Source organism: Neophocaena asiaeorientalis, unplaced genomic scaffold (genome assembly GCF_003031525.2).
Source record: "Neophocaena asiaeorientalis asiaeorientalis breed wild unplaced genomic scaffold, Neophocaena_asiaeorientalis_V1.1 scaffold476, whole genome shotgun sequence".
Taxonomy (NCBI): Eukaryota; Metazoa; Chordata; class Mammalia; order Artiodactyla; family Phocoenidae; genus Neophocaena; species Neophocaena asiaeorientalis.
This window is the reverse complement of record NW_020172178.1, coordinates 9,522,633-9,550,152: the sequence shown is the minus strand read 5'-3', so window position 1 is coordinate 9,550,152 and position 27,520 is coordinate 9,522,633. Positions and strand designations below refer to the sequence as shown.

General features: G+C 44.5%; 1 protein-coding gene across 5 annotated transcripts in view; it reads right to left on the bottom strand.

Moving 5' to 3' along the window:
• The window catches only part of TDRD9 (tudor domain containing 9), a 77,978-nt gene that overhangs the window by 39,979 nt on the left and 10,479 nt on the right, over positions 1 to 27,520 (bottom strand). For 4 of the 5 annotated variants that reach the window (XM_024758718.1, XM_024758710.1, XM_024758728.1 and 1 more), the window contains 6 exons: positions 24,510 to 24,613; positions 10,996 to 11,060; positions 9,189 to 9,243; positions 8,954 to 9,038; positions 7,531 to 7,588; positions 4,358 to 4,462 (listed from right to left, as the gene is read on the bottom strand). In XM_024758718.1, coding sequence (XP_024614486.1) covers positions 4,358 to 4,462; positions 7,531 to 7,588; positions 8,954 to 9,038; positions 9,189 to 9,243; positions 10,996 to 11,060; positions 24,510 to 24,613 — 472 coding nt within the window. The remainder of the gene's footprint in view (positions 1 to 4,357; positions 4,463 to 7,530; positions 7,589 to 8,953; positions 9,039 to 9,188; positions 9,244 to 10,995; positions 11,061 to 24,509; positions 24,614 to 27,520) is intronic. The other variant, XM_024758730.1, reaches the window with a different exon arrangement.

Here is a 27,520-nt window from a genome sequence, read left to right as displayed (position 1 = left end):
CCCCCGTCCCCTTCTGCCCCCACCCACCTGTCCTGCCACAGGAGACTGAGTGCAGAGTCCAGAATGCTGCCTCCGCCACCATCTATCCACCGTATCTTCAAATGACAGGACTGTCTAAATGGAAAATCCCAAGGTAATGACAAAACCAAAATCAACTCCTAGAACTAATCGGTGAAATCAGCAAGTCACAGGACACAATACCAACACACAAAAATCAATCACATTTCTATACACTAGAAACGAACGTGTGAAAACCGGAATTAAAAACGCCATCACAATTGTTATAATCCCTCCAAATTACTTAGGTGTAAATCTAGCAAAACATATACAGGGATCTGTATGCTGAAAATAACAAAATGCTGATTAAACAAATCAAAGACGACCTAAATAAAGGGAGACACACTATGTTCAGGGATACGCAGCTTCATCAGAGCAAATATATCAATTCTCCACAAACTGATGTACAGGTTAACACAATTCCTAGCAAAATCACAGGAGGCTTTTTTGTGTGTGAATATAGACAAGATTATTCTAAAGTCTATATGGAAAGGCAAAGTAGAATAGCTAAAACAATTCTGAAAATGAAGAATAAAGTGGGAGGAATCCATCTGTTTCGTGATAAGTCTTACTATACAGTGATCAAGACAATGTGGTATTGGTAGAGAGAAAAACACACAGATAATAGAACGTAATGAAGAATCAGAAATACACCCAGGAAAGTACACCCAAGCGATGTTTCACAAAGGCACAGAAGCCTTCAACGGGAGGAGAACAGTGGTGCAGGAACAGCTGGGCATCCATAAGCAAACCTCACACCATCTACCAAAGTTAATTCAAATGGATCACAGATACAAATGCAAAACATATCTACGAAATGTCTAGAAGAAAACACAGGAGAAAAATCTTTGCAACCTAGGGCTAGGTGAAGAGTTTTTCACATGACACCAGAGGCATGATCCATAAAATGAGAAACTGATAAATTAGACCACACCAAAATTTAAAACTTTTTCTCTATGAAATACCCTGTTAAGAGGATTAAAAGACAAAATACAGACTGGGTGAAATATTTGGAAACCACCTATCTAATAAAGGACTATATCTAGTATATATAATATAAAGAACTCCCAAAACTCAACAATAAAAATACAAACAATCCAGTTAGAAAATGGGCCAAAGACTTGAACAGACATTTCACTGAAGAGATACAGAAGACAAATAAGCATAAGAAAAGACATTTAACCTCATTAGCATTAAGGAAATGCAAATTAGAATTGCAATGAGATATTATTATGTACCTTTTAGAATGGCTAAAATAAAAAATAGTGATATACCAAATGCTGGCAAGGATGTGAAAAAAACAGATCTCACACATTGCTGGTACAACTGTAAAATGGTACAGCCACCATGGAGAAAGTTTGGGGCAGTTTCTTATAAAAGTAAACATATACTTACCATACCACCCAGTAATTGCACTCCTGGGCTTTTATCCCAGAGAAATGCAATTTTATGTCCACACAAAAACTGGTACATCAATATTCACAGTAGCTTTATTTGTAATCGCCAAGAACTACAAACAGCTCAAATGCCCCTCAACAGGTGAATGGTACTGTTGACCTTAAAAATAAAATAGTAATTGGGACTTCCCTGGTGGTCCAGTGGTTAAGACTCCACGCTCCCAATGCAGGGGGCCTGGGTTCGATCCCTGGTCAGGGAACTAGATACTGCGTGCCACAACAAAAGATCCCAAGTGCCGCAACTAAAAGATGCCGAGTTCCGCAACTAAGACCTGGTGCAGCCAAATAAATAAATATTCAAAATAAATAAATAAAAACAGTAATTTTACCAGCAAAATGGGTTTATTCAGAAATAGCAGAGAATTGCAATTTGGGACAAGCAAGCTATGGCCAAAACCATAGGCAAGTCCCATATAAAGAAGAGGAACATTATTTTATAGAGAAAAAGGAGGAAGCTGGGAGGGGTTATTTTGAACACAAGTCCACTGGAGAAAAGTGAGAGTTCAGGGTGGGGACGGTTTCTCACTGGCCGAGTTGCTGGGGCAGATGACTTCTTGTGGGAGATGCAAGGCACAGTTTTTCCTGTTGGAGCCTATAACTGATGCTTCTTTCCTGTTGCTGGTTCTTGTTGGCATCTGAAGCTGACAATTCTTCCTATAATTGAGCTCCAGTGGTACTTCAGGTGGTACCGCACAAGAGCGCCCCCTTCTGACCTCCCCCTCCATTTTAGAGAGGTTTCCCTTTACTAATTTTCAAAATACAATGGAATATTATTCAGCAATAAAAAGGAAACTTTTGACACATGCAGCAACTTGGATGGAGCTTAAGGACACTACACTTCACTACAAGTGAAGAAAGCCAATCTTAAAAGGTTATATGCGGTATGATTCCACCTAAATAATGTCCTTGAAAGGCCACAGCTATGGCTATGAAGAAGGGGTTCGAGGTCGGCAGAGAGTGGCAGGGGACAGTGTGGCTAGAGATGCAGCACCAGGCAGCGCCTTCAAGGCAGCTGGAACAGTTCTGTGTCCTGACCGTGGCGGTGGCTACACATGGGATCAACTGGAGAGAGGCCTGCACAGTGTGAACCTGGGCAACTGACTAGGGTCCGCGGTCCAGCCCTGTGCTGACATCAGCTGCCTGGGCTGACGCTGCACTGAGGTAGGAGGTGTCACCACTAACAAGCTGAGATGCTGGGGCTAGGGTTCAAGGGACTCTATGTACTATTTTTTGCAACTTCCTGTATGGGAAAATTTTTCTAATCATAGAAATTTTGCACATACAAAAAGACAAAGGATACAATTCCTATAATCTCAAGACTGACCCAAAAATAATCACTTTAAACATTTTTGTATATCTATTGGGTTGGCTTTTTTCCATTACACCTTATGGCAAAAACCAAACGAACTTTTTGGCCAACAATATTTCTAATCACTTCTTCTAAGCATAGTTTTATGTTCTGGGTTTTTTTTGGCGGGGGTGGGGGTTGAGATGATTATAACAATACATAATTTTTCCCAAGGTGATGAGAAGCTCTCTATGACCATATTTCAGTGACTCCTTAATCATTCTCTTTTTTTAAAATTAATTAATTAATTTTTTGGCTGTGTTGGGTCTTCATTGCTGCACGTGGGCTTTAGTTGCGGCGAGCGCGGGCTACTCTTCGTTGCGGTGCGTGGGTTTCTCATTGCGGTGTCTTCTCTTGTTGCGAAGCATGGGCTCTAGGCGTGCGGGCTTCAGTAGTTGTGGCACACGGGCTCAGTAGTTGTGGCTCACGGGCTCTAGAGCGCAGGCTCAGTAGTTGTGGCGCATGAGTTTAGTTGCTCCGCGGCCTGTGGGGTCAGGGCTCAAACCCATGTCCCTTGCACTGGCAGGCGGATTCTTAACCACTGCGCCACCAGGGAAGTCCCTTAATCATTCTCTTAATCCCTCTCCAGGCAAGTCATTTCAAGAGAGGTAACACGACAACATGGTTAAAGTTGTGGGCTGTAGCCGTACGTCCGGGTCCTAGTCTCGGTCCCAGCACTTCCCAGGGTAACCCGAGCAGGCTACTCCTTCTGTGTGTCGGCTGCATCACTGAGAAGTCGGGGTGTTAACAGCGCGCTATCTCACTGGGGGAATGAGGGGTAAATGCGTAAGTACACGGAAAACACTTAGACTCGTGCCTGGCCTGTGGCGAGCATTCAGTAAATGTGGCCTCTATTCTGTTTTTTGATGTGGTAGCTTTATGACCCAACCCAACAGGTATTCTTGGAGCAGTCCTTCAGCTGTCCTCCCTGAAGGCTCTCTCATAAAGCACAAGCTACGTCTCAGTCCATGGCGAGAAGGCTGTGCCCTGGGGCCACTCCCCGCAGGCAACTGCACGGCCACTGTGGCCAAAGCCCCCCCCACCCCCCGACATCCTGGCCCCGACAAACGACTCCACATCCTCGTCTCCCCAGCAATACACCGTGTGCACTCGCAGAAAAGTATGCCCCTCCGTGGAGCCGGCTCAGCTCAGGAAAGATCATCCCGGAAGGAGGACAACTTGGAGAGAAGTCACAGGAAGGACTAGCAGCAATTAGCAAGGGACCCACACGGCTTCCGTAACTAGTCACTGTGAAAGATGACAGGACTCTCATCCAGTAGGTGCAAAGGCTCTTACCTACTTCAATGGACACGAGGAGGATCGTGGATTTGACCAGAGAGCCTGACAGTATGAAATGCTGTTGCTTAGAACTTAAAACCAGTTCCAATAAAGGAAATCTCTGAGTATGACTAAAGGTACAAAAAGCAAAAAATTCAAGAAGACACCCGAATGCGCCACCAACTCCTATTATTGTGCTGGAACACAAATGCCTTACCTTTTCTCTGATCACAACTGGTTTTAGAGGCCCAACTCAATCGCAGGCTCTGGTAATTCGTATCTTCATCACAAACCAGAGTTCTAGTCAAACAAAAATCTATAACTGTCATTTAAAAAAGAGAATGTAAATACCAGGCTAGCAAAAAATAATTGTGTAACAATCACAATGCGTAGCGATAAGACAATTTATGAAGCACGCGGCCTTTACAATTAGTGTACACACAGAAGCCTCTGGAAATGCAGCGGCCACTCCCGACTGCCTAGGACGGGGAGGCCGGGGTCCCATTCTTTCTTCTAAGTCCTGGGAGTCTGGGCAGAAAGAACACATGCCCTGTAAGAGCCCACACGTCATAATACGAGCCTACGCGGGCGGCGCAGGAGCACAGGTAAAGTGGGGGACTGCCAGGTCCCAATCCCGTTGTGGACAGCCGCTCTCAGCATCTCTGTGCTGCAGTGTCGCGCTCCCAGCCCCTGGAAGGAGAGCAGGCAGCTGGCGGGGCGGTGCTGGCTCCTGTCCCGGCCCGCCTCGGCCTCGGCCTGCTCCTCAGCGCCGCTTCCCTCCTCAGCAACCTCCTGCTCACTGACTGCGCTACCACCACCAGCCCTCCTTGCTGGCTCCCCAGGGCTCTTGAACACTCCTCCCGCCATAGCGTTTGGGGATCTCCATTCCCATAAAAACGGTGCTGGCAGCGCCGAGGCCCTCGGTTTCGAGACCCCATCTCCCACCTGTCTCAGCATCTCCTTCCCACCACCCTACCTGACCCCCCCGCAATCTCAATCGCAAGCATCTTTCCCTGGCACCAGACCGCTTTCCTCCCCTCCCACCCCCCCACCCCCGTCCTGTAACCCTACCCTTAATCCCTACAAACGGACCTGCCATCTGTGCACGTCAGGGCCTGCTGCTAACTGTCCCCCCCTCCGCCTAATGACCTTCCTTCCCTCCTGACCAAGCCACGGGCTCCCAGCCCCCACTGTGACCACTCCACACATCTGCCTTGACCCCTGGCCTCCTGTCACCCTGCTCTGCTCAGCTGACTCGACCCCAGGCCTCCTGATCACAGCTCTCCACCTACACCGCGCAGCGCAAGTAGCGGGAGAGGGGAGAAACAAAACGGGCTGTAGGCTGACGGTGCCCTTTAAGCTCCCGGTCGCCAGCGGCCCTCGGGACTCAGGCTGCCGAGTCCATCCAGCCTCCTCACACCTCCGGCACTTCCTGTCCCGCTCGCTTTCAGCTGAGGCCTGGCCTCTGGCTCACGGGGAACGCAGAGGCCATCAGAGGACCCTGCACCCCCTCGGCAGCACCCCTCCGCCCACATCGGCCTCCTCCCCAGGATGGGAGCCAAGCCGCCCACCAGGTGCCTCGCCCCGCCCCCACGGCCGGCTCCCACGCGTCCTCTGCACCTCTGGGCCCCGCGCCGCCTGGCACACACGTTCTCCCGGCCCGCCAGCGCTCCGGCCGCTGCCCCGGCTCTCCGCCCGCCCGTCACAGACACCACCTCAGGAGCGCCGTCTGGCTTCACGACCCCCAGTGCCTCGGCGCCGACCCTCCGTGACCCCTCCAAGCCGGCCGCGCCTCCACAGGCTCCCCCCTTGAACCGCCCGCTCATGCTCCCTGGGCGGCGCGGAGCCCTCGCCCTAACCTCCTCAAGGCCGCCACCAGGACATCCGCCGCCGTCTCAACAGCCCGGGCCAGTCTCCGCTGACTCCCGGGGATGGGGCGCATGGCGGGGAGTCACCACGAGCCATGAAACCGCTGCACCCGACCCCTCAACAAGTCAAATCCCCGCAGGCTCCGCCCAGGAATGGCCGCCTCCGCCTCTGCCCCCCGGGCTCCCCTCCTAAGGCACCCGACGCCCACCGGCCCTCTCCTCGGCCTCATCTCCGTCTCCCCCACCATGTCCCCCACAGGCTGTCGAGCGGACCTGACGTGCCGTCGTTCCTCCCTCACAAGTCGCTGACGTCCCCGGCTCCCTCGGGAAAAGCTGGAGTCTCCGATGCCCTGGTGGCCTCCGCGCCTGGTGCCCTGGTGCCCGTGACCCCCCTGACCTCGCCCCGTCCAGCTCGCCCGGCCTCCCGGCTGTCCTGCGCTCCTTCAGGGACTTGGCGCCTCCTGTCCCTTCTACAGAAACGCCCTTCCCACAGATGCCCCCACTGGCCGCTGCCCCCGCAGCTCCGGCTGCCCCTCCCTGACCCCTGCCCCGCTCCTCCACCTCTTCCTCTGGACATGCGGCAGTCTACCTGGCGGCACGTGGCTGTTTGTCTAACTGATTGCCTGCGTGTCAACACCCGCCCCCCATGTGTCAGGAGAACGGAGCCTCGCCTGTTTGTGCACTGTCCCCGCAGCACCTGGACGGCCGCTGGCCCAGACGGAGGGCTGCCGTGGCGCCGGCTGACCTGTCCTAGCCACACTGGCCACCTTGCTGCTCCTCGCAGCTGCTCCCCACGCTGTCCCGCCTCTTTCCACGCTCACTCCTCACCCAAGTCACGCCTTCCTCAGCTATCACGTCCTCACAGAGGTGTTCCCACATCACCCCATCTAAAAGGTCATTTACCCAATTAACTGTAACCGCTTTCTCTGATTTATTTCCCTACATAACATCTACCTCGACCTGAAATTGCACCTATTTCTTCCCCTGCTAACTGCCTGGCTCTCCCACCGGAAGACAACACGCCTCACTCGCCCCGTCCGCCTGCCCACAACCGAGAACAGCGCCCGGCAAGCGTCAGGTTCCCGAACACGAATTAACGCAACCTCACAGCGTCATCAAGGACACACACGTGGGAGGCCAGACTATGAGTGGCCTCACCCCGCGCTGACGTGGTGTCTTTCTTAACGACCTGCAGCAACGGGGCGGGCTCGGGCCCCTCCCTCCAGTCACTATGTCCAGCAGGGGCAGCCCCAAAGCTCTCCTCCTGCCCACAGTGCCCCGGGGACGCCCCCGATCGCTTCCTGTGTGTGTTAGTAGCTGCGCCGCAGAGGTTGCCCGGCTGAACAGACACGTGAGCTCAGAGGAGGGTCGGGGAGAGAGACGTACAGGAGGAACTTCGGAACCCACTTTCCTACATTCTCTCCTCCAGAACAGGGGAAGAGACGGGGAAGCACAACTCCTGAGGGGGACACAGGCTACAAATACTACGGTTTACTTTGTGAGGAGAACAGCAGGATCTCACCATATTTGACGTCTGGAACCGTGACAGAACTCTCCGCAATGTTGGTAGACAGAATGACCTATCAAACATCAAAAAGGATCTGACACGCTCACTGTATACAGGAAAGCATTAGGTACTGGGCTCAAATTTTGAAATTAGCCATTTTTTCTATTTCATACAGAAGTCACAGTTAGTCAAGGGTCCTGGGGGCGGGGCACGAGGAGGAGTCAGTGCAGCACGGACTCAGCAGCCAAACCTGCTCTGAATCCCAGCTCTGCTCGACCCCAGCGCTGGACCCTGGACTACGTAACCTCAGTTTTCTCATCTATAGAATGGAGATAACAATAATATCTTCCCTATTACTTGAGTTAATAAACGTGAAATGCTTAGAACTGCTCCAGGCGTGAACCAAGTGCTCAATAAATATTAGCTATTACCTGTAGCGCCAGCATCCAATCACTGGACACCTACTTCGTGTCAGGCACTGCAGCATTACCACAATTTAAGGTCGGACATATATTATTGTAATTAACCTTCCTAACAGCTCTGCAAGGTAAGTGTTATCGACTCTACTTTCCAACAGTAAAATTAAGTCTGAGAAGCGATGTGCTCAGAGGCACACACCTACAGGGGACAGAGACCCATGTCATCTGTCCAACTCCCCACGCATACTCTTAACCCCTACACCTCAATGTTAAGGTACAGCCTTTTCCTGGTGGACTCATTCCAGGGGTCCAGTGGAAGCCCCTGATGTACAGAAAACCAGGCCCATGCAACACAGAAGGTTCATAAAAGCAGCAGGCAAGAAACAGGGCAAAGACAGCTCTCCCTGACCTCAGATATGATAGCTTCAGGGGGTCTTGGAATTACCCAGGGGCACAGAGCACAACCAGGCTAAAGTTCCCAGGAAGGTCTGTAGTACGTAAGAGCCCTGAGTTGCCATGCAAGGTCTAGGCTGCCCCTAGAGATGCAGAACCTTCTCACTGGAATCAAGGGGACTAGGCTGCATGTCTGGAGTCCCTGATGATCTCAAGCAGCACTAGAAGGGTTGTGATAAGACAATCCCATCATTCACACATAAAAAAGAAAATTAAAGAAATACTCTTAAACCAGGACTAAGAATGTGGGTTCTAACCAAAACCTCCAGCGCAGTGCCAGGGACAAGAGAACAGTCCCACAGTTTGAGAACTGCTGGGGTAAGAGGCACTGAAATCCACTAGAAACAAGGTCCTGAGACTGAGGAACTAAAAAACCTTAGCAAACTGACTTATAAAATACAGACAAAATGAAATAACATACTCATCAGGCAAGTGCTTGTTTAGGTGACTAACCACCAGCTACAGAACATATCGTACAAACAGCTGGAATGTCAGCACTTCTCATGAGCAGAGTCTCTAAGGAAAATGTACCTAAGTGCTCAGAAACGGTCTCCCAGCTGTCCTACCTTTCTGTACCCAGGCACTGGACTTAAAAACACATTATTCTGTTCTTCCAAAGTCACACTTGAATGGAGTGGATAGACCTGTAACCTAAGAAAGAAGTAAATGAAATAAAATATCCATAAAGACTAGATATATATGAAAATGAATAACTACTCATTGAGATCATTAAAATTATTTAAGCTAGAAACAATACAATGCTTTACAAGTAAAAATACAACAGTATCATTTTAAACACACCTTTTATGAACCATGTTTGTGAGAAGTTCATGCATATAGTTTATTTCACCCAGACCTAGGGAAGAAAAAAAGTGGAGGGGGAAAAAAAGATTTGTATTTATTTCTAGAAAACAACCTTTAAATTAAGATGACATCTTTTATAAATATGGCTCTACCAATTCATTTTATCTGACTTTTTTATCCTCTTCACCTAAATATATCAAAATTACAAGTGAAAAATGCATAATGACACTGACTACCACTAACTCAAAAATATGAGAAAAACCATATTCTTTCTATGTTTTCCTTTCCACAGCAATGGCCTGTGAGTGCTGGCCATAGGAGATGAGTAATTTTACATTCCTCTCTTCCCGCCACTGGTTTTCCAAATGTCCTACTTTGATTATGCAAAATTTTACAACCAAAAATTAATATTTAAAAAGTCTTTGTCACAGAGATGTTTTAAATTTTTTTCATAAGGTTCATATTTGTAAGTAAAGCATGATTGCAGATATAATTAGTTAAGATGAGGTCACAGTGGAGAAAAATAGGCCTTTATTCCAATAGGACTGGTGTCCTCATAAGAAGACACCTGCACAGAAAACGCCACGTAACGATCAAGGCAGAGATAGAAGTATTGCAGCCACAAGCCAAGGAGGGCCAAAGACTGACGGCCAAGAGAAGCTGGGAAGAGTCAAGGAAGGATTCTACCCAGAGCCTCAGAGGGAGCAGGGCCCTGCTGACACCTTGATTTTGAACTTCTAGTCTCCAGCAGAGTGAAAGAATAAACTTCTCTTGTTCTAAGCTTTCTGGTTTATAGCACTTTGTTACAGTAGCCCTAAAAAAACTAACACAGAACCATTCCCCAAAGATCAATTAATGAAATAAATGTACTGTCAAATGAACTCACATAAACACATAAAAGAAAAACAACAAACTAAACTGTAAAGTATCATTTATACATGTTTTATTCAGGCAATGTTTAGCAGTTAGAAAGCATTTCTTTCACATCAGGTGTTCTTAAGATAGTACTGCCCTGACTCTACTTTGGTCATTTCTTCCTTGATACAGTATTATGAGCACAGCAATCACTGACAAATATTTATTGGGACAAATGCAACTCCATACCACTGTCAGCTAATGCTTGTTTCCTGGATATAAAGCTAATCCGTATCAACCTAAGCAAAACATGATCAAAGTTCTAAACTCCCACGCTGCATTCCAAAGTAAAATGTTACTTTATTCATGCTTTTTGTTCTCCACCACAAGTAGCACAAATACTCATGTTCTACATATTACCTTGCAACAGCAAAGAATACATGAATTACTGTCATAAGGTTTCCTCAGCTATACCACTTGATTAAAAAATCAAAATCATCATTTTGAAAAAGTACAATTTAACAAAAATTAATCTTTAAGTATCTTAAGAGATTATTTTGTCAAATGCTGAAGAAAAAGGAACTCAAGGGCTACCCTGATGATTTTCATGGTATTACAATAATGGTATTGTTATTAAATAAGCTTTAAATACAGATAGATGACAATTACTTCACATTTACAACCATATGTATGAAACAGCAAATTTAACATAGCCAATTTTTTCTGAAGGGGGTCAGACTGCCCTCAAAAAGTTCACCTGTTCATTATCAACGTTTTTAGCAACACAAAGGTTATAGTAAGAAGTCAAACCGAAAATCACATTTATTCACATTCCCAGAGTCTAAAAAGAATAAACCTGCACTACAAATACCATTTTTCACAATATGTGCGAGACACAAACTAGTCTCCATCCAGCGCAGATTCTAGATCACGGAAGCATGACACTCACCTGGCAAAAACACCAACACACTGCTCCGCTCTGACACAAACGGGGTGCCCGACCAGGTCTTGGTCCTGTTAAAATGTGAAGTACACAAGTATTAATCAAGGCTAAGTAGCCACTGTTCTTCCAGAATCCTCATATTATGGCTTCTGACCCTGAAAGGTTCTTACATCCAGGTCATCGAGTATAATTTTCCTTCTTTTACATAAGAAAACACAGAGGCCCCAGGACGTGAGACACTGTCCAAAGCCCCAGGATCACCCAAGGGACCCCAAGCCTCTTGACTACTTTCTCCCATAAAAACTCACTATCTGAAAAAGTCTTCTTTGAAATTCAGTTACTGTAATCCAGAACCTCAAAATACAAAACATTTAGAAAAACTACTACAAACAAAACTTCAACTCCAAGGAATCCAAACTATTATTAGAAAGCATGTTTATAGACCAAGATCTCAAACTGTCCTCTCGCCTCCCTGCTGTTAGCAACATATTTAAGTTGTGCGAAGTCAGAACTTTCATTCCTCCACAAACCCTTGAGCCCCTCCCCTGTGCCAGGCCCTCCTCCAGCAGGCAGGCACAGCAGAAAGACAGACAAGGTCCCCACTCTTTGGAGCTTACATTCTAGCTAGAGAGACAGACAAGAAACAAGGAAATCAGCCCCTTCAGTTCAGCAGTAAGACCGTGACAAGAACAAAGAGGGGACAAAGAGCCACGGAGCTGCAGTTACTAGTTTACCCCTCTCACCCCCTCCTCTTTCTTTGCAGTTACTGTTCCCAGGCACAGCATGGATTGTTGTTTCTTGACTGTTCCAAGAAAAAAATAAAGATTAGAGTGGAAATCAATGAAATAGAAAAAGAAAAACAACAGAATAACAAAAACCTAGCTCTTTGAAAAGATCAACAAATTGACAAATCTACCTAGTTTGACCAAAAGAAAAAAAGCGAGTCCATATACTACAATGAGAAATGAAAGAGAAGACATTACTACTAGTCCTAAAAAGACACAAACTACTGAAACTGACCCAAGAAAAAACAGACAATCTGAATAGATCTATAACAAACAACAAGATTGAATTAGTAATTTTAAAACTACCCATAAAGAAAGCCCAGACCCCAATGGCTTCACAGCTGAATTCCAAAAAACATTCAAAGAAGTAATACCAATTCTTCACAAACTCTTCCAAAAAAACAGAACATTTCCCAACTCATTTTATGAGGCCAGTATTACCCTGATACCAAAACCAGACAGACATAGGAAAACTACAGACCAATACCTTAAGAATATGAATGTAAAAATCCTCAACAAAATACTAAGTAAACCAAATCCAGCAACATATAAAAAGAAGCATACACCATGACCAAGTGGGATTTATCCGAAGGATGCAAAGTTGATTTAACATCTAAAAAATCAACAAAGACAAAAATCACATGATTATCTCAATAGACAAAAATCATCTAATAAAATCTAACACACTTTCATTTAAAAAACGCTCAGCAGGACTTCCCTGGTGGCACAGTGGTTAAGAATCCGCCTGTCAATGCAGGGGACACGGGTCTGAGCCCTGGTCCAGGAAGACCCCACATGCTGCAGAGGAACTAAGCCCGTGTGCCACAACTACTGAGCCTGCACTCTAGAGCCCATGAGCCACAACTACTGAAGCCTGCGCACCCAGAGCCCACGCTCCACAACAAGAAAAGCTACCACAATGAGAAGCCCGCGCACTGCAACAAAGAATAGCCCCCGCTCGCTGCAACTAGAGAGAGCCCATGCACAGTAACAAAGACCCAACGCAGCCAAAAATAAATAAATAAAGTAATTAATTAATTAAAAAAAAAGAACACTCAACAAACTAGAAATAGAAGTGAACTTTCTCTCAGCAGGACTTCCCTGGTGGCACAGTGGTTAAGAATCCGCCTGTCAATGCAGGGGACACGGGTTTGAGCCCTGGTCCAGGAAGACCCCACATGCTGCAGAGGAACTAAGCCCGTGTGCCACAACTACTGAGCCTGCACTCTAGAGCCCATGAGCCACAACTACTGAAGCCTGCGCACCCAGAGCCCACACTCCACAACAAGAAAAGCTACCACAATAAGAAGCCCGCGCACTGCAACAAAGAACAGCCCCCACTCGCTGCAACTAGAGAGAGCCCATGCACAGTAACAAAGACCCAACGCAGCCAAAAATAAATAAATAAAGTAATTAATTAATTAAAAAAAAAGAACACTCAACAAACTAGAAATAGAAGTGAACTTTCTCAACCTGATGAAGGTCATCTACAAAAAGCCCTCAGCAAACATGATAACCTAACAGAGAAAGATGGATGTTTTCCCCCTATGATCAGTAACAAGACAAGGGCATCCACACTTGACACTTCTTTTCAACAATGTACTGGAGGTTCTAGCCAGGGCAGTTAGGCAAGAAAAAGAAATACAAGGCATCCAGATTGGAAAAGAAGAAATAAAACTATCTTTATTCAATAGATGACATGATCTTATATACAGAAACCCTAAGGAATCCTCCTAGAACTAATAAATGAGTTCAACAAAGTTGCAGAATATAAGATCAATAAACAAAAATCAATTGTTGGGGACCTTCAAGATGGCAGAGGAGTAAGACATGCAGATCACCTTCCTTCCACATCAAAAATACATCTACATGTGGAACAACTCTTACAGAATACCTACTGAACCCTGGCAGAAGACCTCAGACTTCCCAAAAGGCAAGAAAATCCCCATGTACCTGGGTAGGGCAAAAGAAAAAACAGAGACAGAAGAAACAATAGGGACGGGACCTGCACCTCTAGGAGGGAGCTGTGAAGAAGGAAAAGTTTCCACACGCTAGGAAGACGCCTCACTGGCGGAGACGGGGAGTGGCGGGGGAAGCTTCGGAGCCACGGAGAAGAGCGCAGCAACAGGGTGCAGAGGGCAAAGCGCAGAGATCCCTGCACAGAGGATCCGTGCCAACCAGCACTCAGCAGCCCGAGAGGCTTGTCTGCTCACCCGCCCAGGGGCAGATGGGGGCTGGGAGCTGAGGCTCGAGCTTCGGAGGTCAGATCCCAGGGAGAGGACTGGGGTTGGCTGCGTGAACACAGCCTGAGAGGGCTAGTGTATCACAGCTAGCCAGGAGGGAGTCTACGAAAAAGTCTGGACCTGCCTAAGAGGCAAGAGACCACTGTTTCGGGGTGTGCAAGAGAGGGGATTCCTTACCAGCACTCAGCAGCCCGAGAGGCTTGTCTGCTCACCCACCCAGGGGCAGATGGGGGCTGGGAGATGAGGCTCGAGCTTCGGAGGTCAGATCCCAGGGAGAGGACTGGGGTTGGCTGCGTGAACACAGCCTGAGAGGGCTAGTGTATCACAGCTAGCCAGGAGGGAGTCTACGAAAAAGTCTGGACCTGCCTAAGAGGCAAGAGACCACTGTTTCGGGGTGTGCAAGAGAGGGGATTCCTTCCCTGCCTACCCACAGAAGGCAGAGCACCGCCTAAGCAAGCTCCAGAGATGGGCATGAGCCGCGGCTATCAGCTTGGACCCCAGAAACAGGCATGAAACGCTAACGCTGCTGCTGCTGCCACCAAAAAACCAGCGTGAAAAGCGCAGGTCACTATCCACCCCCCAACCCCCTGCCCCGGGAGTCTATGCAGCCCGTCACTGCCAGGGTCCCGTGATCCAGGGACAACTTCCCCGGGAGAACACACGGCATGCCCCAGGCTGTTGCCACATCACAGCCGCCTCTGCCGCTGCAGGCTCGCCCTGCGTTATAATTATGACTACCTTACCCCTCACTTCCCCCTGGCCTGAGTGAGCAATAGTCCCCTAATGAGCCGCTGCTTTAACCCCCTCCTGTCTGGGCGGGAACAGATGCCTGAGGGCAACCTACATGCAGAGGAGGGGCCAAAACCAAAGCTGAACCCCAGGAGCTGTTCAAACGAAGAAGAGAAAGGGAAATCTCTCCCAGCAGCCTCAGGAGCAGTGGATTCAATCCCCACAATCAACTTGATGTACCTGCATCTGTGGAATACCTGAATAGACAACGAATCGTCCCAAAACTGAGGCAGTGGACTTGGGAGAAACTGTAGACTTGGGGTTTGTTCTCTGCGACTGATTTGTTTCTGATTTTCATGTTGATCTTAGTTTAGTTTTTAGCACTTGTTATCATTGGTGGGTTTGTTTACTGGTTTGGTTGCTCTCTTTTTCTTCTTTTATTATTTTTTTATTCTAATAATTTTTAAACTTTTTTTTCTTTCCTTTTTTCTCCCTTTTCGTCTGAACCATGTGGCTGACAGGGTCTTGGTACTCTGGCCTGATGTCAGGCCCGAGCCTCTGAGGTAGAAGAGCCGAGCTCAGGACACTGGACCACCAGAGACCTCCCAGCCCCAGGTAATGTCAATTGGCGAGGGCTCTCCCAGAGATCTCCATCTCAACGCTAAGACCCAGCTCCACCCAACGGCCAGCAAGCTCCAGTGCTGGACACCCCATGCCAAACAACTAGCAAGACAGGAATACAACCCCACCCCTTAGCAGAGAGGCTGCCAAAAATCATACTAAGTTCACATACCCCCCGCAAAACACCACCGGATGCAGCCCTGCCCACGAGGAAGACAAGATCCAGCCTCTAAGAATTCAGAGTAGTGACAGTAAAGATGATCCAAAATCTTGAAAACAGGACGGAGAAAATACAAGAAACGTTTAGCAAGGATACAGAAGAATTAAAGAGCAAACAATGATGAACAACAAAATAAGTGAAATTAAAAATTCTCTAGAAGGAATCAATAGCAGAATAATAAGGGTCTATGAAAATATTTGAAAAGATTATAGCTGAAAACTTCCCTAACATAGGAAAGGGAACAGTCAATCAAGTCCAGGAAGCACAGAATTAAATTACCAAGAGATCACTGAAGAAATCAAAGAGGAAATCAAAAATTACCTAGAGACAAATGGTAATTAAAACATGACGGTCCAAAACCTATGGGATGCAGCAAAAGCAGTTCAAAGAGGGAAGTTTATAGCTATACAAGCCTACCTCAAGAAGCAAGAAAAATCTCAAATAAACAACCTAACCTTACACCTAAACAAACTAGAGAAAGAAGAACAAACAAAACCCAAAGTTAGCAGAAGAAAGAAATCATAAAGATCAGAGCAGAAATAAATGAAATAGAAACAAAGAAAACAACAGCAAAGGTCAATAAAACTAAAAGCTGGTTCTTTGAGAAGATCAACAAAGTTGATAAACCATTAGCCAGACTCATCAAGAAAAAGACAGGGTTTCCCTGGTGGTGCAGTGGTTGAGAATCTGCCTGCCAATGCAGGGGACAGGGGTTCGAGCCCTGGTCTGGGAAGATCCCACATGCCGCGGAGCAACTTGGCCCGTGAGCCACAACTACGGAGCCTGTGCTCCACAACAAGAGAGGCCACGATAGTGAGAGGCCCGCGCATGGCGATGAAGAGTGGCCCTCGCTTGCCGCAACTCAAGAAAGCCCTCGCACAGAAATGAAGACCCAACACAGCCAAAAATAAATAATAAATAAAATTTTTAAAAAAGAAAAAGACAGAGAGGACTCAAATCAATAAAATTAGAAATGAAAAAGGAGAAGTTACTTAAACAAATGGGGGCTTCCCTGGTGGTGCAGTGGTTGAGAGTCCGCCTGCCGATGCAGGGGACATGGGTTCGTGCCCCAGTCTGGGAAGATCCCACATGCCGCGAAGCGGCTGGGCCCGTGAGCCATGGCCGCTGATCCTGCGCATCTGGAGCCTGTGCTCCGCAACGAGAGAGGCTACAGCAGTGAGAGGCCCGCATACCGCAAAAAATAATAATAATAAATAAATTAAATTAAATAAACAAATGGGATCTAATGAAACTCCAAAGCTTTTGCAAAGCATAGGAAACTACAAACAAGACGAAAAGACAACCCTCAGAATGGGAAAAAATATTTGCAAATAAATCAAGGGATTAATCTCCAAAATATACAAACAGCTCATGCAGCTCAATATTAAAAAAAACAAACAACCCAATCAAAAAATGGGCAGAAGACCTAAATAGACATTTCTCCAAAGAGGACATACAGATGGCCAAGGAACACATGAAAAGCTGTTTAAAATCAGTAATTATTAGAGAAATGCAAATCAAAACTACAATCAGGTATCACCTCACACCAGTTAGAATGGGCATCATCAGAAAATCTACAAACAACGAATGCTGGAGAGGGTGTGGAGAAGAGGGAACCCTCTTGCACTGTTGGTGGGAATGTAAATTGATACAGCCACTATGGAGAACAGTATGGAGGTTCCTTAAAAAACTAAAAACAGAATTACCATATGACCCAGCAATCCCACTACTGGGCATATACCCAGAGAAAACCACAATTCAAAAAGACACATGCACCCCAATGTTCACTGCAGCACTATTTACAATAGTCAGGTCACGGAAGCAACCTAAATGCCCATTGACAGACGAGTGGATAAAGATGTGGTACATATATACAATGGAATATTACTCAGCCATAAAAAGGAATGAAATTGGGTCCTTTGTAGAGATGTGGATGAATCTAGAGACTGTCATACAGAGTGAAGTCAGAAAGAGAAAAAAAAATATGGCATATTAACACATATATGTGGAACCTAGAAAAATGGTACCAATGAACTGGTCTGCAGGGCAGAAAGAGAGACACAGATGTAGAGAACAAACATATGGACACCAATGGGGGAAAGCAGTGGGGCGGGGGTGGGGGCGTGTGCTGAACTTGGAGATTGGGATGGACATGTGTACACTGATGTGTATGAAATGGATGACTAATAAGAACCTGCTATATAAAAAAATAAATAAAATTCAAAAAAATAGATAACTAACAAGGAGTTACTGTATAGCACAAGGAACTATACTCAATATTTTGTAATAACCTATAAGGGAAAAGAACCTGAAAAAGTATATATATACATACACACACACACACACACACATATATAAAACTGAATCAATATGCTGTATACCTAAAACACAATATTGTAAATCAACTATATGTCAGTTTAAAAAAATTGGAAAAAAAAACAAATATAAGAAGCCTATGTGACATATGGGCCTTATATAAAGGTATTAAAGGTAAACACAAAAACAAAAGTATAAACATCCCTAACTACCAAGAAAAAATTCAAAACATAAAAAGAAAAGGAAGGACCGTGCAATAAATATGACATATCTGAGGCTGAACACATGAGTCATACATCAGTAAGCCTGGATGGCTGAAGCCAATGAGCAAAAGAAAAAGATTCTCAAGTAGCTCACAAAGCAAAACCAACTCTCTGCTATACGCAAAACTCACACTTAGACACTGAGCAATTCAGAAAATGAAAACAAATGGATGGCAACGATTTTAGAGGTAAAGACAAAAGAAAGCAAGAGTTGCAATCTTGATACATGACAAAGTAGAATTCAGACTCCACAGTATTAAGCAAGGCAAAGAAGGGCACAGTATAATGCAGAAGGCCATAGTTCACGACACTGTGACAGTTATGAGTATCTAGCAGCAAAAGACTGGAGCAGCCCTCTTCACAAAGCAGAAACCACACATGATGAAGGGAGAAACAGAAATACACTAGTAAGAGGAGACTTCACACACCAGTCTCATTCCACAACCATCCCAAGGGTCAAAAAATAAATTTAGGGACCTCCCTGGCGGTCCAGTGGTTAAGACTTCGCCTTCCAATGCAGCGGGTGCTGGTTTGATCCCTGGTCGGGGAGCTGAGATCCCACATGCCTTGGGGCCAAAAAACCAAAACATAAAGCAGAAGCGGTATTGTAACAAATTCAATAAAGACTTTAAAACATGGTCCACATCAAAAAAAAACTCTAAAAAAATAAATAAATTTAAAAAGCTAACAACATAATGGACAGTGTGCAACTTATGACCATATGTCAAACTTTTCACTCTGATAATAAAAACTGTCATTTCAAGGGCATGCAGAATATTCATGACAACTGACCATGTGCTGGATCACAGAAAGAAAACACTTCAGTTCCATGAAGCAAAAATAATACAAATAATATTTTATGATACAATTCCATCGAACCTGACATTATTAGTAAAAAGTGCTTAAAGGCCCTTTTATCAAAAAAATTTTAATTTCTCTTGGGTCAAAGGGGAAATATAAGCCAAAATTGAGACTGTCTCAAAAATAACAAAAACACTACATATCAGAACATACGGGATACAATCACAGAAGTCACCAAATAAAAATTCATGGGTTAAATACTTCTATCGATAAAATAAAAGGATGACTAAAATAACCATCAATTTAATAGTTAAAAAACAGTAACAAAGTAAACCAAAAAAGTGGAAGGAAGGAAATTATGGCAAATAATCAATTAAAATAGGGTTCTTTAAAATGTTTTAAATAGGCAACTAATAAACAAATGAACCTAGGTGTAAAATAAACTGATTACCAAACAGAGAGAATTATTATTTAAAGTAATATTTGAAAATAGCTCTCTCTGACTGTATATCCAGCGAGATATATTCTAGGAACAAAAGGAACAGCAAAGCAGTTTTATACTTCACTCACAGGTTTAGTTTTAGAAGGACTATCACTATTTACTTGTTAAACTATTTTTTTATTATATTATGGGGGAAAACAAATAATAATGTTTTAGCAACCAAAAGTTTTGGTGTTTAAGAAAAGGACTAAAAATGTAATCAAGCAGGACCCTATGGGGCCTTCCCAGGACAGAAACCACCCCCCACACACACCATGTCCTCCACCTTCCTCTTATTTGTAGAAAAACTTTAGCCTCCTAGGCCTTCTGAGAGTTCCAAAGAGCAAATTTAATCAGAGAAGTGAAAAAATGCAGAAACAAAGGAAAACAGTCAAGCAAGAAAAATAATAATAGTTTAGCCATTAAACAAAGTCAAGGACCTTTAGTTCCTCCTCAAGGGCAATAGGTACTATTCTGAGCCACATCCTTTGAGCTGTTTTGCAGATACTGAACCCCCCACCAGGTAGAAGAAGTTAACTGCATGGTGACCACAAGCCTGTAGACCCCAGACCAGTTGGAACCAGAAGGCTGAGGATGTTGACTCCCGATTACCTCATCAACAACCAATCAGACGAGCGTCCACGAGCTGATCACGCACCCCACAACTCTCCCTCACCCTGTCTTTAAAAACCTGTCTTTAAAAGCCTTTAAAGGCTTTCAAGGAGTTCGGGCTTTTTGAGCATTAGCTGCCTGGACTCCTTGCTTGGCGCCTACAATAAACCCTGCACTTTTCTTCACCACAACCAGTGTCAGTAGACTGGCTTTACTGCACATGGGTGAGCAGACCTGAGTTTGGTTCAGTAACGAACATATAAAAGAAAAGCTAAGAAAAGAACAATATTAAATTTGAGTTTAAATATCATTTCATGTATGACAGTTAAAATAAATTAACAACAACAAAAAACAAACAAAAAATGGGCAGAAATAGACATTTCCAAATAGACATTTTTGCAAAGAAGACATACAGATGGGCAACAGGCACATGAAAAAATGTTCAACATTGCTAATTATTAGAGAAATGCAAGTCAAAACTACAATGAGGTACCACCTCACGCCAGTCAGAATGGCCATCATTAAAAAGTCTACAAATAACAAATGCTGGAGAGGGTGTGGAGAAAAGGGAACCCTCCTACGCTGTTAATGGGAATGTAAGTTGATGCAGCCACTATGGAGAAGAGTAGGGAGGTTCCTTCAATAACTAAAAATAGAATTACCATATGATAGAGCAATCCCACTCCTGGGCATATATCCAGACAAAACTATAACTCAAAAAGATACATGCACCCCTATGTTCACAGCAGACTATTCAAATAGCCAAGACATGGAAACAACCTAAATGTCCACTGACAGATGAACAGATAAAGAAGATGTGGTACATATATACAATGAAATATTACTCCAGTGGAATATAACCTTTAATTGAGAAGAATCTGAAAAAGAATATATATATATATATATATATATACACACACACACACACACACACACACACACACAAATCCCTTTGCTGTACACCTGGAACTAACACAACATTGTAAATCAACTATACTTCAATAAAATAAATAAATAATACATTTCCAGCTACAGCCACTGAAAAGACTTAGAAGCAATGACAGACACCCCAGTAGCAATGAGCACACTTAGAATCCAAATCCTGTTTTCTAAAAACTTTCCTCACTACAAGGATCAGTTCCTTGGAGAAATGATTCTTGGTCTAGTGCAGGGAAAGAACAAGATGAATGGCTTGGAACACCTTGTGCCAGAAAGCAAATAAATGCCCCAAAACTAAGGAAGTCACGTCAAATAATACAGGAGCCAACTTACCAAAGGCTCCCGCTGGCCAAATTTTGGACAACTGACTGTTAAAAAAAAACTGATTAACTTTGACACTTTAAATAAATAAAATCCATGAGTCTCAAGAGAATGAGAAGACAAACCACAGACCAAGAGGAAACATTTGCAAAACACATATATGATAAAAAGACCTGTTATCCTAAATATATATATAATGCTCTTAGATCTCAACAATAAGAATATGAACAATCCAAGTAAAAAATGGGCAAAAGCCCTGAAAAGACACATCACCAAATAAGACACACAGATGTCAAATAAACCTATGAAAAAATACTCCACAACATATGTCATCAGGGAAATGCAAATTAAAACAAGATACCACTGCATACCTATTATAACTGTCAGAACACTGACAGCACCAAACGCTGGAGAGGATGTGGAGCAACAGGAACTCTTGTTCATTGCTGGTGGGAATGCAAAATGGTGCAGCCACCTTGGAGCACAATTTCGCAGTTTCTTACAAGACTAAACATACTCTTACCATATGATCTAACAAATGCACTCGTTGGTATTTACTCAAATGAAATGAAAACTTACATCCACACAAAAACCTGCACTTGGATATTTATAGTGGCTTTATTCACAATTGCCAAAACTTGAAAGCAACCAAGATGTCCTTCAGTAGGTGAACAGGTAAACAGACTGTGGTGCATCCAGATGATGAAATATGATTCAGCACTAAAAAGCCCTGAAAACACATGGAGGAACTTTAACTGCTTATTTCCAAGTGAAAGAAGCCAATCTAAAAGCTGCAATATGTACGATTCCAACTCTATGACATTCTGAAAAAGGCAAAACCATGGAGACAGTAAAATGTCAGTGATTGCCAGAGGTTATGGAGGAGGAAGGGATGAACAGGTCAAGCACAGAGGATTTCTAGGAATCTTTAGGGTTAACAGTGAACCCTAAACTATAGTCTCTAAGTGATAACGACGTGTCAATTGTAACAAATGTGCTACTCTGGTAGGAGACTCGATAGGAGGGGAGGCTGTGCATCTGTAGGAAAGGGGGTACACAGGAACTATCTGTACTTTCTGCTCAATTTTGCCTTGAACCTAAAACTGCTCTAAAAAATAAAATCTATTTAAAACGGAAAAAAAAAATCCACGAGTCCACTGTGACATGAAAAGAGAGAGAGATAAGGAGAAAAGAGGCAGGGTAATAAAAGGAAAATTCCTCTTTATAGAACAATCTCAGAGAATAATAAGAACAAGTGATAAAATCAGAACCTCACTAATGTACCAACAACTCAGGAGAGAGCATCAGTGGATACTACTGGATGAAAGGTTGCTGGGCAACACCCAAGCCACCACCATTCAGACTCCCTGAGTCCACTGAGCCTCAAGCAAGATCAATGAAAAGACTGCCACACCTATTCACAGCAGTCAAACCACAGGACAAAGACAAGGAAGGAGGCTGAAAGTTAACCAGGCAAAGGCAGATTTACCTACAAGGAACAGCTGAACCAAAAGGTAACCTCTCACCATAATAAGAGAAGCCAGAATATTATGGGAAAATATCGTAAAATATTGAAAGACAATAAAAAAAGGGTATATTTAATATATGTAAATTATACCTCAATAAAGTTACTTAAGAAATTAGAAAAAGTAAAAACAGGAAAGTCTAAGATGAAACAATGATGAATAAAATGATATGTATCTGAGTAAAGCTAAACACACTGATATTAAAAACAACAAAAAAAGTGTGGGAGCTTAAAAACAGAGCTGCATGTAACTTGGATTTTCCAACTCACGTGTCAAGCACTACTCAAGGCCCCAGACACACGGAGATCCTGGCACATCCCTGACCCCGGCACTGGAGAAACGGGGGAGTCAGAATCCGAACACACAAAAGTGAAATGTCTGGCAGGAAATCTATTCTGAAGGCACAGAATACAGCCACCTCACTGCAAGGTACTGTTCACCAGGAATGTAAGACAATGAATACCTTGAGGAGGAACTAAAGACAGTGAATACCTTGACACTTTCTGTATGTTTACGTTACACAACTAACAACTAAAAGAAGAGAAATACCATGTCTGTGTGTGTCCAGGGCCTATAAGAGAACAGCTTTCCCAGCAACCGAGTGCTGGTTACTACGAGCAGGTGGAATCTATATTCTGTTTGTTGTCCCAATATATAAATGGTATTTATGAGCTGTAGCAAAATGAGCACAGTAAAAGGTCTTAATATGGTATAATATTTTGAAAATTAAGACTCTAACTACCACTTGGAACCTAAAATTGTCCTTAAGGGAAAATAAATATGTTCTAGGTTTCAAAGAGCCAGCTAAATGAAAAAACGTCTGGATTACAATGGGAGACTGCTTAGAATCGGGAATATATCTTCACAGTAAATGGAAACAAAGGCAAAGAAAGGCTTTCAACAGTTTCTCCTAATGTGGTCCTTTGAGTTTTACCTTAGGACTGTGAGTGACTTGACTGACATGACTTCTTTTTTTTTTTTTCTTTTTAAAGATTTTTATTAGCTTTTGGTTTTATCTTTCTACTTTTTAATTAATTAATTAATTAATTTTTGCCTGTGTTGGGTCTTCGTTGCTGCGCGTGGGCTTTCTCTAGTTGCGGTGAGCGGGGGCTACTCTTCGTTGTGGTGCACGGGCTTCTCATTGCGGTGGCTTCTCTTGCTGCGGAGCAGGGGCTCTAGGCACCCGGGCTTCAGTAGTTGTGGCACATGGGCTCAGTAGTTGTGGCTTGCAAGCTTTAGAGCGCAGGCTCAGTAGTTGTGGCACACAGACTTAGTTGCTCCGCGCCATGTGAGATCTTCCTGGACCAGGGCTCGAACCCATGTCCCCTGCATTGGCAGGCAGATTCCCGACCACCGCGCCACCAGGGAAGCCCTGACATGACTTGTGTGTGTCTGGAAAAACTATTCTATCTTCAGGCTGCAGTTTCTAGCTTTAAACACAGTCAGTCCTAAACCGTTCTTAGCATGATTTTAACTACTTTAAAATAGAAGTTTCCAGTAAAAAAATTTGCAAGATACTGACGTTATTTTAAAATATACACAGTGACTACTGAAACAGTATCTACAGTTACTATTATAAAAACAGTAAAAAGCTTCAGAACGAATAAAGATTTCTTAATTCTCAGATACATTCAAGTACACTGCCACGTGGAGCACCTCTTACCCACTCTCCTTCATGTCCAAGTCATCAAACATCTGAATGAGGGAGACAGCGACTTCATAGATGTCCTTGGTTATCACTGGCTCCTCCAAGAGGTGAGGAGAAAGCTAGAAAGAGGAAGAGGAAAAGCCAAAACAGGATCACCAAGGAAACTCGGGTTGGATGGGTGACCCGCGAGTTTACCACCATAACAAATACCCCGAATAAACATGGCATCGTTTGCAGCCAGTATCTGGTGAATGCTAAGCGTCAAGCCCTTCTCAAGGCCCCGACACTCACGGCACACACGTCGCGGGAGCAACAGAGGAGTCAGGGTCCACACGTACAGAAGTGAGACCTCTGGTGGGAAATCTATTACGAAAACAAAGGAAAAGTTGCTCCCAATGCCGGTGGAGCCAGGAAGAGCTTCTGGTCAGAGGCAGTGCTCATGCCCTCGACGTCAGAGCGCCTGAGGACTGCAACAGCATCATGTGGAAAGTAGCCCTAAAAATCACAAGTACCGGGAGAAGGCAACAGCCCATCTGTATCTGCCAATTTACAGTAATAATATAACCATGTCATATTATAGCTACCAAGCTTTTTGAGGGGGTCCCTAGACTACTTTTAATTGTGTATTAAAACAAAGCCACATGGAGGCCAGTTCCTTTAAACTTGCCCTTCAGGTGCTTCTCTGGAACACTGGGGTTCAACCACATCCACAGACTCCCTGGTGAGGTTAGAATTACCAGTCTGAGCTGAGAGTGTTCATAGGACCAAGGCCATCACTGCATATCTCTCCAGAATATCCAGCATTAGGTTATGTCATTGTTGCCATAAAATCTATTTTATAGCCATACTGAGTTTTTTCACCAAGAATATTTTTGTTTATTTTGTTTATTTAATAATTTTACTTATCAAGTACTGTATGAAAGACACAACATTTGATTTTGCGAAAAACAGATCAGAAGACTTCAGGAGAAACTCCTTTTCCAATTTTTACTTAGAGTAAATTAAGTCAGCTAGAATTCAAATAATCCGTGTTTCATTAAAATTACAATTCTACTAATATAAATATGACAAATTGACTCTTATTTAATCAATAATTTTGAATAAGCATTCTTGACGTTCAACCTTTAAATAATTTGCTACTTTACCCAAACAATAACCAGTATTTACCATAACACAACCAGACAAAAAAGAAATAGAAGAAAAGGTATACTTTTCACAAACTCCAACAGCAGATCCAAATCCATCTAGAATTGTTTTCCTACAAACAAGTTGTGGGAAAAGCATGACATCAGTTCACAAGTGATTTCACTGAGTTCTAGAATCCAAGCCTAGAGAATATTTTTTGAACACACTGCTAAGATACCAAACATAGCCCTGCTTTCTCCAAGCCAGCCTTGACACAGGTGACAAAGGACATACACTAGTCACAGCCCACCCATCGACCTGCTGAACCCATCCCCTTCTGTTTGCAGAGAGGAAACCAGGAGGAGGCATGACAGACAAGCCTCCGCATTCCTGGAGAGCACAGTGTGGGCAGGCAGTGGAGTGAAGTGCACTGCAGAGGGCATGCTCAGTCAGGAGTGGGACTGTGGAGGGAAGCGATGCTATTCACAGAGGCAGGGCCAGGGTGGCTCCAGTCAGCCCACCCACCGATGCCCAGTGTTCAGCGACCATGATTTTTCTGTTCCAAGCTGAGGCCCTGGAGCCCTGCCTGTCTGCCTCCATCCCAGTCGGCCTTGCCCAGGCCAACCAGCCTGTCCGGGAAGCAACCCGTCCCACACCATCCTCCCAATTCCCCTTCAAATGGATTACAGCAAAACCAAGCAGAATTATAGAACAGTGATGCTCTAGGGTGGTGGAGTGTGCTCCAAAAAGAACCCACGGGGAGGCCTGGGGAGTGGGCCATGCTCTGCTGCTGGACCAGGCTGCAGATCACGGGTGGCCACAATTTATCCCAGTTCGTGATTACATTTTATGTCCTTTCCTATGGGCAGGTTTTGTGAGGGTTTTTTGGCAATTAAAAAAAAAGTTGAAAATGAAGCATTCAAAGGGCTCTTCAAAGGACACTGAAAGTAAGTAACAGCCAGAGTTGGTAACAGAAAGACCAGGAGGGCATCATGGGACCCAAGGGAATGGTGAGTTTCAAGAAAATCAAAGTGGCCAACAGTGTCAAATATTAGAGAGAGCTCAGGGGGTGTAGGGCTGAGTGCTCTGGACTTCACGAGGTGGTTACTAGTGACACTGGGGGGTGCAGTCTTGGCTGAGAGGTGGCAGTGAGTGGGGGGAGGGTGGAGAAGTGGGCACTGGGAGTTCAAAGTCTGGCAAAAGCTATTAGAAACAGCGCACCTAACGTGGGTGTCTTTTAAGATGAAAGAGACTCAGTGCTGTTTAAATGTGGACAAGATGCTAGGAAAGACACGGAGAGGAGGGCAGTGAATCAGACGAGGCCCCTAAGGAGGTGGGAAGGGATGAGACAACCACAGGGTGAAGAGGCCGCTGCTCTGGAGGAGGAGGACCTTCTCCCTCGCAACATGAGACGGCGTGCTGAGTAATCACATGACAGCACGACTAATCACGGTAATAAAACTGTGATTTTAACGAAGGCCCTCTGACTCCACAAAGTATAACAGAATCTACATAAAGCACCTTTTCTGTAAGGCTTAAATTAATACAGAGTTAAATCTTGAGTATCGGTTCATTGAAACCCTAAGTGACACCGATCAGGACATACGGTAAACAGCGCTGGGACCAGATGTCCTCTAGCAGGTGAACACGATGCACCCATCTGCTGCCAGGGCCTACACGGGCTCAGGGCACGTGCCCAGGCCAGACCCCGCTCCTCAGCACATCCACAGGAATCAAACACAAAATACACATCAACAGAAGTCAATCAGACATTGGACAGGTGAAAAGACTAGTAAAGCATTATTACTCATATTCCAAAATGGGTCAGACAAGGCACAATGCTTAAATGTTATAAATATGGGCCCTCTCCCCTCCACCTTGAATACGGGCTGCACTTAGAG